The 16,316-nt window shown below is 45.2% G+C and overlaps 1 protein-coding gene across 1 annotated transcript in view; it reads right to left on the minus strand.

The window, feature by feature from the left end:
- Positions 2,291-16,316, minus strand: part of GRK3 (G protein-coupled receptor kinase 3) — a 115,846-nt gene continuing 101,820 nt past the window's right edge. The window contains exons 18-21 of the mRNA XM_018061071.1: positions 14,730-14,892; positions 12,158-12,294; positions 9,718-9,831; positions 2,291-8,569 (exon numbers count right to left, since the gene is read on the minus strand). Of these exons, the coding sequence (XP_017916560.1) occupies positions 8,408-8,569; positions 9,718-9,831; positions 12,158-12,294; positions 14,730-14,892 (576 nt within the window). The 3' untranslated portion in view covers positions 2,291-8,407. The remainder of the gene's footprint in view (positions 8,570-9,717; positions 9,832-12,157; positions 12,295-14,729; positions 14,893-16,316) is intronic.

The following is a 16,316-nucleotide window of genomic DNA, read 5'->3' on the forward strand; positions in this document are numbered from 1 at the left end:
TTGGTCAGGAGGGCATTTCAAGGCAGAGAAGCGAAACCATCCTTATCTGTCACACAGAAACAAGGAGGCGCAAGACAGGTTTAAAACAGGATCAGGCTAGTGGCCCAGAGGCATCATCTAACTTTCACTAATATACACGTAAAAGGCAGAAAACTTTGGAAATTCCCAACACAGGAAACTATGACTGACAGTCAGGTAGAGACACGTTTCGCTCGGTCGTGTCGTGTCGCGTCTGACTCCCCGCGACCCCATGGACTGTGGCCCACCAGACTCCTCTGTCCATGGAGTTTTTCCAGGCAAGAATACTGGAGCTAGTTGCCATTTCCTCCTCCAAGGGATCTTCCTGACCAAAGGATGGAAGCCGGGTCTCCTGCACTGGTTGGTTACCACTAGCACCACCCGGCAGGCGGGGCTGTTCAGCGGCTCAGTGGTGCCCGGCTCTTTGCAACTGCATGGACTGTGGCCACCAGGCTCCTCTGTCCATGGAGTTCTCCACACAAAATACTGGAGTGGGTTGCCATCCCCTTCTCCAGGAAGCCCTTTACCAGCTATCAAATCAACTCTATGAACTGGGCATTTTATCCACTTTCCAATGTTATCCTTTAAGAAGAGAACTGTAGAGTCCAGTCATTTGGGGTATCTGAAAATCAGGCAAAATGTCTCCCTGCTGTGGCCATCTGCCTCTGTCTCCCATTTCACCTGTTAGGGACAAGCTGATGTGGGCCTCCAAGTAAACTTCCCCTCAGGGGCTTTGTTACGTGCATGTCCAAAGCTGCGTACATGAGAACAGAGTGCAGCCTCAGGGGTTGCCTTGTTGGTCACATCCTTAGAGATAACCAGCCTTAACAACTCAGGCTGAAAACCTTTTTTCAACCTCTGGTACCTGGATGGTTAGAAAGCAGCCAGGAAAAGAAAGCCTCTCCTTTAGTTCCACACCTGGTTCCTGCCCAGGTAAACCATCAGGAGCTCTGGGTTGGGAAGGCATGGTTTGAGGGGGAAGATGACATAGAGGATCCATAGAGGATCCATTCCTATCTTCCCTGGTGGCTCGGAAGTTAAAGTGTCTGCCTCCAATGCAGGAGACCTGGGTTGGATCCCTGGGTTGGGAAGATCCCCTGGAGGAAATGGTAACCCACTCCAGTACTCTTGCCTGGAGAATCCCATGGACGGAGATGCCTGGTAGGCTACAGTCCACAGAGTCGCAAAGAGTCGGACACGACTGAGCGACTTCACTTACTTACTTACTTATGACATAGAGGAGATACTCAGGCTATGTGGGAGCCGCCCTGGGACTTGCGGAGAAGAGATTTCCTTTTCGCTCTCCAGGTATAGCCGAAGTCCCTCACATTTACCCTTGAATGGAAACTTGGGAGGATGTTTTTGGCTAGAATGGCCCTTCAAAGTCATCTAATTCAACTCTCTTAATTTAGGGATGAGAGAACAGAGGACCAAAGAGGCTACCCAGTGACCTTGCTGGGAGTAGGGTCCCCAGGCCGCTCCCTCTGCTCCTGGGTGCCAAGGGGTGACCAGATCTCTGCAGCTCTCAGGAGTGGGCCTTGGTTACCTACTGCGTCAGACCAAGGACTCTGCCACCAGGGTGCCCTTTGCCTGTGATAATGACCATGTGCTCCACAGCTGGGGGTCCTGTCGACTGTTTTGGGAGAGGTTTTCAAGTTGGCAAATACAGATACACTCCATGGGCCAACCGTGATGGCCATCTTTCCTGAGCCAGTCAGGGGCAGGTATCTCCAGCTCAAGGAGAGAGGTTCCTACCCTACCCTCAACCTGTGGACCAACAAGCCAGCAGTCATGCCCAGGCATGCCTGTGGCTCTGGGGCCACCACCTCCTTAAATTTCTGGCTTAAACTGACACACGCCACGGGGGTCTCTCCTCAGGTCTTTGTGGGAGCAGGGATGGAGGAGAGGCCTTAATGTCTGGGAGGGACGCCAGGGTCACCCTGAGAGTACACGCGGGCGGCCTGGCTGATCTCCTAAAAAAACTGGAGACGAGACAGACCTCCCGGCTCTCCCAGACTTTCCTGGCGCCTTTCCATGCCTTCCACAAGCAGGTTAGTCTCCCAAACCCTGACACTGAACTTGGCTGTGCTCCAACAATCCTTGAAATTGGCAGAAAAAGCTTGTTGGCAGTTCCCTTCCTACAATAAAATCTGCCTCTGTGTGAATTTCCCCCAAATCAGGATTTCTTACAAAGTCACCTCCTGATAACCGAACAGCTTGATGAAGAAATGGAGGTTTTAGCTGGGTGGAAAAACAGCACACCAAAGTTAAGTCTCTTTGTATACAGATCCTTTTTATTGAGGTTTATATAAGTAATTTATCAACAAAAAAAACCAGCCTGCCTGCCCCCCAAATAACCATGAAAAATGGCGATGCTAACCAACAGTGACATGCCATGCACGGGGCAGGTGACCTCAAACCTGGCCCAGCATCTCACACGGGAAACGATTTCAGGCCGGTAACCACACACTAAGAGGAGGCTGTGACCTCCGCTGGCACAATTGATGGGAAGAGAGAGAAAACCAGAAAACAGGTACAATCTTTAGATTTATAAAATTGAATTCACTGACCTATTTTGGTATAGCAATGCACGAGCAAAAACGGATTTATTTCTTCAAAGGTGTTACCCTTTGGCCACAAACAGAACAAATATGTGACCACGTGGATGGTTATGCAGCAGGGGACACAAGGAGAGAAAAATGTCAGCGTGTGAGGACAGACCTGCTCACCCCTCACAGGGACCCATCTTCACTCTATTTCCAGTGGACCCCTCAAAGGTCTGCTCGAAAATAAGACCTTTTGCAAAGTTTTAACGGTGGACAAGCCCATTTCCCAAATCATTTTGAATCAGCGAGGTGGGAAGAGTCACGTTCGAAGGAGCTGCTCCCAGAAGTGCTGCTTTTAAACCCAGTCGGCCGTTTTCTAAAGATCGTGGAGAAGAGGCTTCCATTTAGGTAGCTGACGAATCAGGTGCTATGGTCAAATCTTGAGGCGATGGCAAGATTGATTGAGGGATTCGGCACAAGGAAGAGTCAGAAGTGATGTTCTACAGGTGGACTTCAGCTCCCGAAGGCTGGCCATACGAGTACCTACCTGCCCTGCTTGCTGGGGCCCCTATGTGCTGCTGTGGAATCGACATCATGAGGAGAGGACTCCGAGATGCTTTCCTGAAGTTCTTCTATGATGGAGCTGGTCTAGAGTGACGCGTTCAGGGAACCTGTCCACAAGCACAGGGCCTTCAGAAGAGGTAGATGAAAGCAGTACTTCATGGCAAGTTCACGGTCAGATGTTACCCAAGAAGTGCACGTGCCTCTCGGCACAGGTCTGAGGGTTAGCTGTTGTTGAAAAAAGTCTGCGGCCGTGAGAAGGGATGTCTGCACGCCCCCACACTACTATAGGCTTTTATTTTGTGAACAAAACAAAACAAAATGAAACAGAAAGGAGTGTGTTTTCTTAAATAACAAACTATACAAATAAAAAGGAGCAGAAGCAGTAAGGAATGTTTTTGATGAGAACAAAGAGAGGGTTCAATAAATAATATAAAACGCTTTTGTGCTAAAATAGAACTCTTGTTTATATATATATATATATATGTAGTTTGGCATCTTAATGTTACCCAGAAAAAAGCCACATCTATTAGTTAAAACATAGAAAAATACAAACAATAAAACTTAAAAAAAATGGCCAGTGCTTAGCTTATAAACCATATATAAAGTGTACATCATGGAATATATCAACTAAGAAATAAGAAGTTGAATTTCAAGTCCTTTGAAATATGAATACATGATTAGAAATATTTCTCCCTTCTGTACCCTCACATGAGACACATTTTATGTTAGGAAAAAAACTAAAATGGAAGCATAGTTATCAGTTTTTCAGAGATGACTTCTAGATTTTTTAGGTATAAGAGAGTTTACTGTAAGAACATGAGTTGTATAAGTCTGAAATGAAGAATTAAATTTTTCCTATATATGGTTTGGATGAATGCATATACTGTTAATCCATTTTCTGTAACGTGTGTGTTTTTAATAAAGGCAATTTAAAATTTGGGGTGCTACATTTATCAGTAAGTGCTAACCCAGCCATGCCAGTGAAGTGGCCGGTCACTCGTGTCCCCATTGCCAGAGCTGGGCATCTCTGTCACCCTCTTGTCAGAGAATGGCTCTCTTAAGTCTTTGAGGATGAAGGAAATCTAAAGGCTATTATGATTCGAGGAAACCAAGAAGTCTCATTTTCGAGTTCAACTTTCATTCATTCTACAGTAAATTTTTAAAAATGTGGCCTGGATACAAAAATTCTTATTAACATGAATTTAAATGATTAATTGTTTAAAGCTTCTCAAATCAACCCAATGCAGGAGGAAAAATCATGTTAGAACTTTAGGGGGAAAAAAATGTTTTGAAAAGTTAAAAACTGTGAGAGCTCACTCCGCCTGGCTCAAGCGGCAAGCCTCATCTTGTTATTGGCAGGGAATTACAGTAACTTCAGGGCCTGGGCGGCCACATCCCCATCTGACCTGCAGGGCAGGGCACTGACAGACACCCACACCTCCACTCTGGCCCCTGCTTGGCTGCCAGGCACACACAGCCAGACAGGCAGCAAGCTCTGGGCTCCACGTGCCTTCCCCGGGGTGCTGGATGACAAACAGGGGCAACGTAAAGTCCCGGTGGAAAGTAAACAGCATCTTATAAGTCCAGCAGCTCCACAGTCAGAGAGACCAAATCTTACAAGAGTTACTTTCAACTCCTCTTCTTCTAAGAGGAGGTCAACCCTGAAGCCCCAAGTTTAACTGTAACTTCCCTGGTCCTTGATGGTGTAAAGAGATGGGTTTTTACCAGCAAATACACTCCTTTTTCTCTTTGCCCCACTTCTACCAGGATTTCTCAGCATCTGTCACAGATCTGAATGAAAGCTGACTCCTCTCTGGGTACAAAGAACACACCCATCCCCTGGCAGGCAAGGCATTCACTCCTCAAGTATCTCTGAATAACACACATACACTTCCCTGAATGTAAGTGAGAAAAATCACAACTAATTAAATCACGCAAGAAAAGTTTTATCTTACACCAGCACACTGCAAATTTTTTAACACATTTACATTGAGCAAAAAGAAGTCCAGCTTTGAGAATTTTCTTTTCTTCTCGTTGGGTTAAAATTTTGAAACGTTAGGAAAGTCAATTCCACAGAAAAAGTCAAACGTTGTATTGGATTGACTAAACTACAAATTCCAAATGAAATTAAAAAAAAAAAAAATCCTCAGGTGGGGCTGGGGAACACATTTTGATCTTCAGAGTTAAACCACATTGTCAATTGGTCAATGACATTTTAAAAAAATGACCAGTGAGGGTCTTCAAACAATTGTTGCCACTGTCTGTACGGAGCATTTCAAACTGCAAATAAAGGCGAAACACTGCATTAAGAAGGTCGCTGTTTATGGCTGTTGCCCCATCTACTTCTCCAGCTTTGTTGCTGTCTTTCTTGAGCAGAATGCTGTCTTTCTTCTCTTTACATACAGAACTTGAAGTTGTCGTGTCTGTGAATTGACCAGTTAGCGGCACAAGTAGTGAAACGTTCTTCTTAGCAGTGAAACAACAGCTGGTTTCTAGCAGTTTTGCTGAAAAATCATACTTAAACATGACAGAGAAGGAAAAAACCATGAGCCCCAATGACATAAGGGGATAAATGCACCAAGGAGAATGTTAACAGGCTGAAAAAGAGAAATAAATAACCTCGGATTCTCCAAAGCTTTTAATTCATTTCATAGATGTCGCATAGCAGCGTAATCAATTTTTAGGCTTTGCTTTAATGATCCCTTTGATTTATGAAATCGAGACATTGTTAACATAATTTTATAAAAATATCAGCTTTGACGATTTTCTCCGACAACGTTAAAACATCCCAACCATATAAATCTAAAATAATGATAATACTTGTGCTCAATTCTATCCTTTTGAACGGTCCAAACGTAGTTACAGCCAAACATGAAGACCTAAAACAGCCACGTATACCAAGCCTTCTGAAAACAACTGACTTCTTTGGCCGTGTGGGTACCACGGTGGCACAGAAGGGTTCCCAAAAAGTCTTCCATCTGGCAGCAGAGACACGTACCCCATCAGAATGGCTGCACAAATGAGTTCAGGAGGAAGACTGGCCTCTCCGGGGCTGTCAAACTAGACCCCAACACAACCCAGGACCCGCCCTAAAAAAGCCACTCATCCTAACCTCACAGAGTACTTTTAATAGATGACGCCCACGTGACACTTCTCAGCCCTGTCCTTATCTCGAGTTGAGGAAGTGTGAAAGTTTACTTGGAATAAATCCGAGGCAACAGGGCTTTCAGGGTGTTTCCAATTCATTTTTCTTTTCCAAAGGGAAGATGACCTTATGTTCTGGTCCAGAGCTTAAATGATGTTTTTCAGAGATGCAAACTGGCATAGCTGGTGCCCTGGGTACGCAATGTTGGGATGCTAAGCCCAGACCCCTGAGGAATTCGTGTACCTTCTCCACGAGAGGTTGCATCTCTACTCTGGCAGAAGCGCGAGGCTCGGCAATTTCTAAACTGCCATTTACTCATCTCTGAACTGTAAGCGCTGAGCACACGTGCGCTTGCAACAGAGCTGCTACAGCAGCGCTGGCGGTGACAGTCGCTATGGGAAGATGTTCACTCGTCATGAAGTGCTTTCCCTTCTCCGTCTTTTTGTTATTTCAACTTAAAAAAAAAAATAGAATCTGAACACTCTTCTTCCCTTTTAAATCAGGAGAATCCATGTAAATAGTAGGCCCCGACTTCTACATTGCAAACAGCAGAGAGCAGAACATGTGTATTACACTCCAACTAGCCAGTGAGACAAACAGTAAGCCTCGCAGATTCTTTTCCAAGGTAATTCCTATGAAACAAAAGGCTCTTTCAGTAACTATCTTCCCAAACTCTCAGGACGTCATTTCGTTAAGAAGGACTGACTTTCCCGGTGAGCACGGCACATGAATGTAAACACAGAGATTTGGAACCACTAAAAATATCAAGGACAGGATACAGATAATTACGATGTCAAGTTATTTATATTGTGAGCAGTCGACTTGGAAACAGACAATAGAAGTGCACTAAGAATGGGACAAAAACGTTGACTTTGAGAATTACTGTCATTATTTTTAGTCTGACGACACGGAGGACATCACTGGGAAACACGCTGGGTTTCAGAGGCCAGCACTTATTCAGGGCCTGACTCCAAGCCCGGGGAGAGGACGGCCACCGGGACCCAGGCACTGCTGTCACAGGACGGCCCGTCCGGGCCCGGGGTCACTGATGACAGCTGAACGGCAGCGCGGGTTCAACACCCACAGCTACCCCACTGGCACATTCATCTTCGGCATTCCTTTTTCAAGAATATTCATTTTAAATTATACTAAAATCTCAAACCTAGTTTCTTTCCTTGACCCATTCATTACCGCGATGCTTCCTGAGGTCAGGCAGAGGGAACCAGAGGTGCTGGGTCACATGACCACTTCTGTCCAAACCCAAGACAGGCGCCCCCCGCCCCTAGGCGGTCCCCGGCACCCAGACACAGGAAAGTGCTGTGGACTTGGAGGGTTTTGAAAATAGCTATTGCCTTGAGATGTAAACCACCACTGCCTCTGGGTAGAGCCACTGCGAACCTTCTGAAGATCTGTGATCTGATGCCTCCAGAGTTGAGTGCTTCCACACCCTCGGGGGGCAGGGGTGGGGTCAGGGGCAGGGTCCTCGATCCCCAGCTGCCTAAGCTCCCTGTCACAGGCAGGGTGGTACCCGTGGGTGCAGCACCCATGGGGAGGGCCCAGGTGCAACCCTCTAAGAAAACCTCTGCAGCTTTCAAGCCCAGGAGAATGAGAGACACCCCCGGGGTGGTCTGCCATCCCCCTAGTAGCATGGAACAAAGACAGTCAAACCCAGGAGTGGCTATTGACGGACAGAACGTGGCAGTACAGGGTGATCTGAACAGCAGACTGCTCAATCCCATCTTAGCAAGTCTGAGATATGCTTGACAGCGGATGTAAAAAGTGCCGTGATCAGCAGGAAGCATTTCAAGTTCTAGGTTCACCCATAACCAAAAGAAACGTATGGCAAAAAAGGAGATTTGCATTTCTTCAGTAGTTTTGAGGACAGAGAGATGCGATGGTGGCAGGAGGCCCTTAGGAGGGAGGAAGTGCCCCTGAGCCTGACGGTGGTCACCACTCCTAGTAGAAGCATCTCGGGGTCCTGGCCCCACCCCAGCCACAGAGCACCCTAGAGGGGAGCGACTCCGTCTCTCATTCTCACACTTTTCCCCAAGGCTGCACTCTGAGGACTGAGCAGCCCACGTGGACTGCCCGGAGGAGGTGCTTTCTCCCGGGACCCTCCCCATTGGTCAGGGGTTCAGAGGCCGTTGCTGTTCCTGTGGCAGAGGGGTGGCTTTGAGAGTTCCACGATGGCCGAGCGGGATTTGTTGAGGAACTTGGGGGCTCGCCGTAGCAGCCGCTGGGCCTCCATGAATGTCTCTGTCAGCTCTTTCTTCCACTGCACAAACTCCGGGTCACTCTGAGGGCAAACACATGGAGGGGAGGAGTTGGGACAGTGTCACAGCTCTGCTGACACACGTGGAAGCCTCTGGCAAGTCCAGATGGCCTCGGAACCCCCTAGGGAAAGCACACCCCATGTCCCTCCCCAAGGCCAGTGAGGAAGGAGGGAGTCGCACAGAGGCTTTCCCCACGGGCCCCTTGCTCAGAGGAGGGACGACGCCCTTCAGAGGAGCCTCATACAGCCCCACTAGAAGACTTGCTGCCTTGACTTTGTAGAGCAATCCCCTGCGATATCTGATGTCTTACCACAACTTAAGTCTAAAAGATAAAATGAGGAGTTGGCTTTTTTTGGCTGAGCTGCACAGCACATGGGATCTTAGTTCCCCAACGAGGGACTGAACCCATGTCCCTGCAGTGGCAGCGTGGAGTCTTAACTACTGGACCATCAGGGAAGTCCCCAGGGAGGAATGTTCACAAACTTAAGAAGCACCTTCACATGTGTAATGGTGCCATGAAGTAATTAAGCATATGGTTTTCGATCAGCTGTTGGTTTATCTCTTTAAACATGCTCTCTATCTTTACACACACACACACACACACACACCCCACCCCCTGCCCCAGCAGAAAAGTGTTGAAGTCACGAAATAAACACATCTTTGTATCTGCTACTGCTCTTTCTCCAAATACGCTCTTTTTTCACACCTCCACACCCTCCCTCAATACCTCAGTAGGTAAGTGTTCAGGAATTAAGTCTGGGCTATGATAGAACCTCAAGGAAAGAAAAATGGCATTTCCCTGTTCACAGTTATTTGGGGATCTTATGTTTACTTAAACAGAAACCTCAATTTAAACATTCTGAAAGAGCAGAGCAGATCTGGGAAACTGTGGGACAAATGTAATTTGAGGCCCCTATTAATTACTGGATGGTTTCCAGAGAGGGGGGAACCACATTATTTCCTGTCCTTCCTGTTGTCATCTTCTAAGAACATTTCTTTTAAAATAATTGTTAATTTGCCAAAAACTTATATCTTCTGACTTTCTTGCTAAGTTTGTGAGTGATAAAGCATGGACTGAGAAAATGTTAGATAGGCAGGCAGGCATCTTTGCTGAACGTTTACATAATTGTTGGAACTTTCACCCCTGTGGAAAATACCAATGAAGACTCACCTCACACTGCAAAACAAACTGCTTCCCTCCTTTTATTCTCAACAAAATGCACTTTTTGTCTTTAATCTGAGTTTCTTCCACGGACACAATCTGTTCCATTGTCAGTAAATTTTGCTGTTGGTAAAAATAAGAGATGATGAATTACTTCACTCATTATTGTGTGAATTTTTAAGTAAATAAATCATACTGAAAACTACCAGCTCAGATAAAGTAAAGGAAAAAAAAACCAGCCATTTTTCTTTCTTTGATGATATTCTAGAAGTGGGGGAGAAACAACTACAAGGGAAACGTACAAAAATTCAAAATATCTCAAAGAAAGCTGCAAAGAGAGAAATATCTCTACGAGGCAGAAAGCAAAGCTGTTCCCTCAGCACAGTACTGACGTGGGGACGAGTGTGGATTGCACGCACCTCTCCGGTATCACACACTCCCCTGGACGCAATCAACCCTGCTGTGAGGGAACAATGAGGCGATACACATGATATGCAGGAGCCACAGGGGTGGCACTGGCTTTGAACCCGCAGCTCAGGAAACATTTGGGCATGTTAGCTTGTATGCAACTGCGGTTCTGATCATATCGAAATGATGCTATAAACACAGGTGATGTGCAGAAAGGATGGTCCCTCTGGGTCCATGGCATCATTGCATCAGTGACTCTGAGCACCTTACCATTTTATGTTTTTTGGGGTAAATACTCCAGGAATCCTAAATGAAAAACAACACCATCATAAGCTCACATTTCTTTTCTCCTGACTTAAACTTACGAATCTACCCAAGCACATGACATAGCTTCATGAATAGACACTAAATATTCCTTTAAAACCAAGGTAATTTGTCACAGCCAATGGTAAACAAAATAAGATTATCTTTTTTTAGTTTTTGATTATTCTGAAAAGTGAGATAATCTCCTTTCAATGTGTACAACAGTGACTTACTAAGGCCACTCACTAACTGCAAATAAACATTATATATAATGATATATGTATGGATTAATACTAAAGTACATTATAGAATTATATTCTGCAATGTAAAAAATACACATGTAATATTATATAAAATATAATTATATACACATATTTTATAAGTGTATTTTATATTACACAATATTTACTAGTACCTGAGTTATAACTGAGGATCCTCCCATAGAGTTTTCTCAATCTCAACTCCGATCCTGGCTGCACTAATTTTTAGAAGATGACTTCTACGGCACTAGTAGTAGTGAGAAGATTCTGCTCGTTTGTGGAGAATGCGGTCATGCTCAGGCAGCAGTCACTCACAATTAAATGGCATCTTCACCAACTAGGGTTTGCAAAACTCATTCCAAAGCCGAATACCCCAGGTGTGGGCTCACCACTGGTGGGCTCCATGCTCCAGGCAAGGGGAAGCCGTACTCTGATACACCCACTACATTTTTCACAGTTGGGACCGCTGTCCTGCTTATGATGACCAACCTTCCCTCTCCAAGAGCAGAAACCCTTCCACCTGGGTCACTCCCTTCCATGGACATGAGCCCATGGCTCTTCACACAGAAGGCATTTAATAAATGCTGCCCAACCTCCTACCAGTGATGGCGGGGATCAGAAATTTCTTTCTTCTCGTGCATAAACATTAGCCCTTGAAAGGACCTTAAAAGGCTGCCGTATCTGTCTTCCTGTCTAATTGGATGAAGCCCACTTCTAGTCTTCCAGACAGGTGCGGCAAAGCAGGAGGGTCAGGTACTATGACCTCGGTGCCAAGCTTCTTGGGCTACAGCAATGACCTTGTTTCACCTGACCCCAACTCGGGAAGGCCTCATCATGGACACAGGCAGACCTTGGTCAGAATCACTCCTCACCCAAACCTGTCCCTGGGACCAGACCTTCCCTCTCTAAGCCCTGGTTCTCTCTTTATAAGGTTGGACTTCTAAGGGTGCTAAGCAAATTAAATGTGTGTGTGTGTGTGTGTGTGTGGACAGCATCTGGCCCAAGATAAATATGTAAACACTGTAGTAGTTGTTACTATTCCTGTTCTCTTTTTTTAATATTAATTTTTATTGGAGTATAATTTGCTTTATATTGTTACCATTTCCACGTCTCCCCTTTTACAGATGAGGAAACTGAGGCTCAGTCAACATAATGTGCTTCTGAGTCCCAGAGACACGAGCAGTGTGTCTGAACACCTCTGACTCCAAAGTCCCAGTTTTTGTCCCCTTTTGGGATCCACCCAATTGCTCTCCAGCCTTCCGCAAACCTGCCTGCTCTGATTTCCCTGGATGGCACATTCTATTTTCAAGGGGTACCAAATCCTTCCTTGATTCGGAGGAGTCTGAGAGTCTGAACATGAGAAATCTCACATACACAGCTTAGAAGAGACACGCAGAGCACAGGGGGAGGTTTTACAGAACAGGCCAGTGATACAAAATCACCATGGAAACCAGCGCGGGCCGAAGCTGCAGACTTACTCGCGACTCGCCCTCTCCTCTCCATTCAAGTCTGTTCGGAAAGAGGTAAAAGTAGCGGCGCTGCCACTGGGTCAGGAAAGGGTTCCCCAGCTTCAGCATGCACCCATGCACGATGCAGTCTCTCCCCAGGGCGTAATCTGAGGCACAGAACACAGCGGAGCGTTCAGCGGGGTCGGAAACAGCGTGCCCGGAGGCTTCTCAGAAAAAAAGAATGACACGCTTTCTGGAAAAAGAACAAGCTGCTATAAAGAGAACACTCTATAGAAATCATTACTTTCGCTTTTAAGCACATGAAAGAACAAGCTTCTTCAGCTCTCTGCTCACATATTAGATGGCCGTTTCTCCATATTCTGATAAATTCAAGATGCTCCTCCATCACTCTGAGAGGGAAAAAGCTTGTCTGCTAACTAGTGTTTCCATTATGCAGGGTGACAGTTGGGGAACAGAGGGTGATTACACCGCGCCTAAAGCACCTGTGCGTTTACATGACATTGGGGGTCTCCCTTTAACGGTCTATTTTTTAGAGGCTTCTTTGTCCAAAGAAATCAAAGTAACACAAGGATCAAAACTATTCTTTCTTCCACTTAAGGTTATAATCACCCTTCGAATATATGGTTATGTAGAGAGACCAAGCGAATTCGCTCTCATCCCAAGTTCTGATTACATTTATACAGCAAAGTACTGTCTCGAAAAAAAGGTCAATTTTAAGTAGCTTACTCTGCCTTCCTTAGAGGCTTTGGTGATCATGCTAAAATCATTTATTCATTCATTCATCACTCACCCCGTCATTCAGCTATGAAGGGAATGGATGCACAGGTGCTAGGCACAGCAGTGAATAAAGACAGAAGTCCTCGCCTTCAGGGAGCTTACACTCTTAGTTGGAGATCCATGTGATAAATAAGCAAAACTCATGTTGTATCACATGGACAAAAGCAGGAAGGGGATGAATGAAAGAGGGCATGGCCAGAGGACGGTTCGTGGTGACGAGGTATGGTTCACGGAGTTGCCAGTTTAATGGAAAAGGTCTCTGAACTTCTCAAGTATACTTAAAGTGCAAGTCTTCTATTTTTACTTCAGAGATCTAAGCCTAGACTATATTTTTGTGTAAGGGTGACCTCTGAGATACTCAACCAAGACCCAGTTATATCAAAATTACTTACATATATTTGAAGATAAATTCACTGTTCTGTTAGATGTTCTAATTGCAGTTCTAGTTAAAAGGCTACACTTCAACAATGTCATTAAGATACATATTTTTGTTTTCTGGGTCCAATCTGTCGAGATTCTAGTGACATCATGGGTCTCCCTTGAGGAAACTACTGAGGCTGTAATTTCCTGCGTAAAATCCATTCTGGAAAACGTGGTCTAGAGTGATTTCAATGGACCCACTTCTCTACAGAATAGCTTAGAAATAAAGCCCCTTTCCCTGCAGAGTGGAGCAAGGTTAAAGGGGCTGTCACACTCCCTTGGTGCAACTCAGGTGACTTTCAGCTAAGGAGTCATTCATCCTGGGATGGAGGACGCTTTTCTAAGTAGGTGATAAATCCTTCTAGGAACTGACAAGACCCAGGAACCCTGCATCAAGATGCCCCAACCAAAGCAAGCTGTTCATAGACTGAAATGGTTTTTGATCATTCTTACTATATGTTAACCTCAGGAAGGTCTTTGCTTAGAAGTAAAACCAAAGATATCTGAGTCACTAACCACAACAAGTTTAAATCCAAAATCCATAAAGTCTTAGAAAAATCAAGACAGGCAATATTTGGTCAATCAAAAATGACCAATTTTTTTAATGCTGGATGTGATGTATTGTCCTTTGGAAATCCTAGTAGGTCACTCAAATATGGCCAATAAAACTATGGTTTGGTGACTCTTTAATGCTGTTTGTCATATGTACGTACTCGTGTCTCTTGACAATAAACACGTAATACTAAGTTCCACACCACCCTTTTTGGGGCCCAATAGAAAACGAAAATGCAGGTTCCTTGTTAAAAAATTATTAAGAACCTCAAGATGGTGCCAGCAGAGCATTAACCTGGGGGCGGGCGGGGGGGGGGGTCCTAATGATACCACACAGGCAGGCCAGACGCCCATGAAGCTGGCCCTGTTCCTGACACCATCATACTTACTCTTTAAAGGAAAAAAGGTTCCAAATTGGCCTTAAAACACTCCAAGATAAGAAGGCAAGAGTATTGACAAAATACTGCTGACAACCTCTCTACATATTACATGTGCGTGGACTAAAGACTTTGAAATATCAAGAATACATATATTTACATATGCATGCATAGCTGAATCACTTTGCTGTGTACCTGAAGCTAACACAATGTTGCAAATCAACTATATTTCAATAAAAATTAAAAAATAAATAAAATAGATAAAGACGAACGACTCTGCAATATCATTGCACGCTGAACCCTCCCCGGCCAGGTAAAATTCAAACAACTGATGGCATCCCCTCCCCCTCCCACCGCTGGAAGGACTTCATGACCCAGATACTGTTTTCTGCTTTACGAGAGATATTGAAAATTCATCGCGTTAGAAACATCTTGAGACACACCGGCTATTTTACCTTCTTCGTGGCCAAGCTGCTTATTTTTAGCTCTCTTCCTGGCCTCGATTTTATCCGTGTCTGCATTTACTGCTTCATAAACCGTTTCCGCCACTTCCTGCTGCCAGCGCTCAGAGATCACCAGAGGGAAGTTCTTGTAGAGTTCTTGGTCGCAATCAAGAAGCTTGTTATTTTAAGAAATCAAGACATGTATGATTTGACATGCTCACAAAGGCAACAGATCCCAAAGCACCGTAGCTGTGTGTGAGAAGATGATGAGGCGACAGGCTAGAACCACCAGGAGCCGACTTCTCAGCGGTCATAAACCTCTGCTGACAACCGTCGAGCAGTCAGGCATATACTATACAACACGGAGAACACGGCCAGTGTTTCATAAGGACCGCAAATGGAGCAGAACCTTTCAAAACTGGGAATCACTACAGTGTACAACTGTAAGCTATATAATACTGTACATCAACTATACTTCCATAAAGTTTTTCTAGGAAAAAAAAGGAAAACAAAACAAAGGACAACCCAACAACTGGGGTCCACCACAGGCTGATACAAGATAAGGACACTTCACTTCCAACCCTGTGTCAGTCAGATTCAGGCCAATCTTCTACAGCATCCTTAGTTCGTTTTTGCCAATTAAAAATTAACATATACGGGGTTTTCTATTAAGTACTACAAGAAAATTTCAGTTATAGTGAGGCTACTCTATTCGTGGGATTTCCCGGGTGGTGATAAAGCTAAAGAATCCATCTGCCAGTGCAGGGGATGCAGGGGACACGAGTCTGATCCCGGGGTCGGGAAGCTCCCCTGGAGAAGGAAATGGCAGCCACTCCAGCATTCTTGCCTGGAGAATCCCACGGACAGAGGAGCCTGGTGGGCTGCAGTCCATGGGGTCACAAAGAGTTGGACACGACTAAGGGACTGAGCACGTACACACTTTTTATTTGTAAAGACAGGAAACCAGAGCTGTATGGGTTTAGAGACATCAACAAGGGAGAACCCAGGAGGGCTCTCTGCTCTGTGCCCACCCTCCATTAATCTGGAAAGTGAGAAATACAAAAAGGTCAACCAGGCTGAATTTACTGTTCAACCCACAAACCTTCCAACGAATCCAAGTTGAACAGCAGGATTAATCTCAAGACACGTGGAGAGTTTAGGCAACTTGGCCTTTCAGAGGCACTATAATAAAAATTATACTTAATGACAGCATCTCTCTGCCAAACTATTACTCAGAATTCTTCATTCTTCCTCATAAATGAGGCTGTGCTCTGAAAGCGAGCTGAGAAAATACTTTTTCAGATCTGAGTTACAGTTTTGTGGCAGAAAGACAAGCGATCCTACTGATAGAAAATAACAGGCCTGTTTCTCAAAAGCACAGCTCTTTCTAGAAGCTTGACTCACTCACTCCCTTGCCTGAGAGGTGAGTACAGGAGAGATTTTACTATAGGCAAGTCACTTGGAAGGAAAATGGAGAAAGACTGAGGGTGAGGCTCTGGCCCACAGGCCTTTGGCACATCCCTGAACCACCTGACCACTGGACAAACCTGCATCCAGGTCCCAACGGGGATGTTCTCCACCTGCCCTTTGACCTGTTAG

The sequence above is a fragment of the Capra hircus genome, chromosome 17, assembly GCF_001704415.2.
Source record: "Capra hircus breed San Clemente chromosome 17, ASM170441v1, whole genome shotgun sequence".
Lineage (NCBI taxonomy): Eukaryota > Metazoa > Chordata > Mammalia > Artiodactyla > Bovidae > Capra > Capra hircus.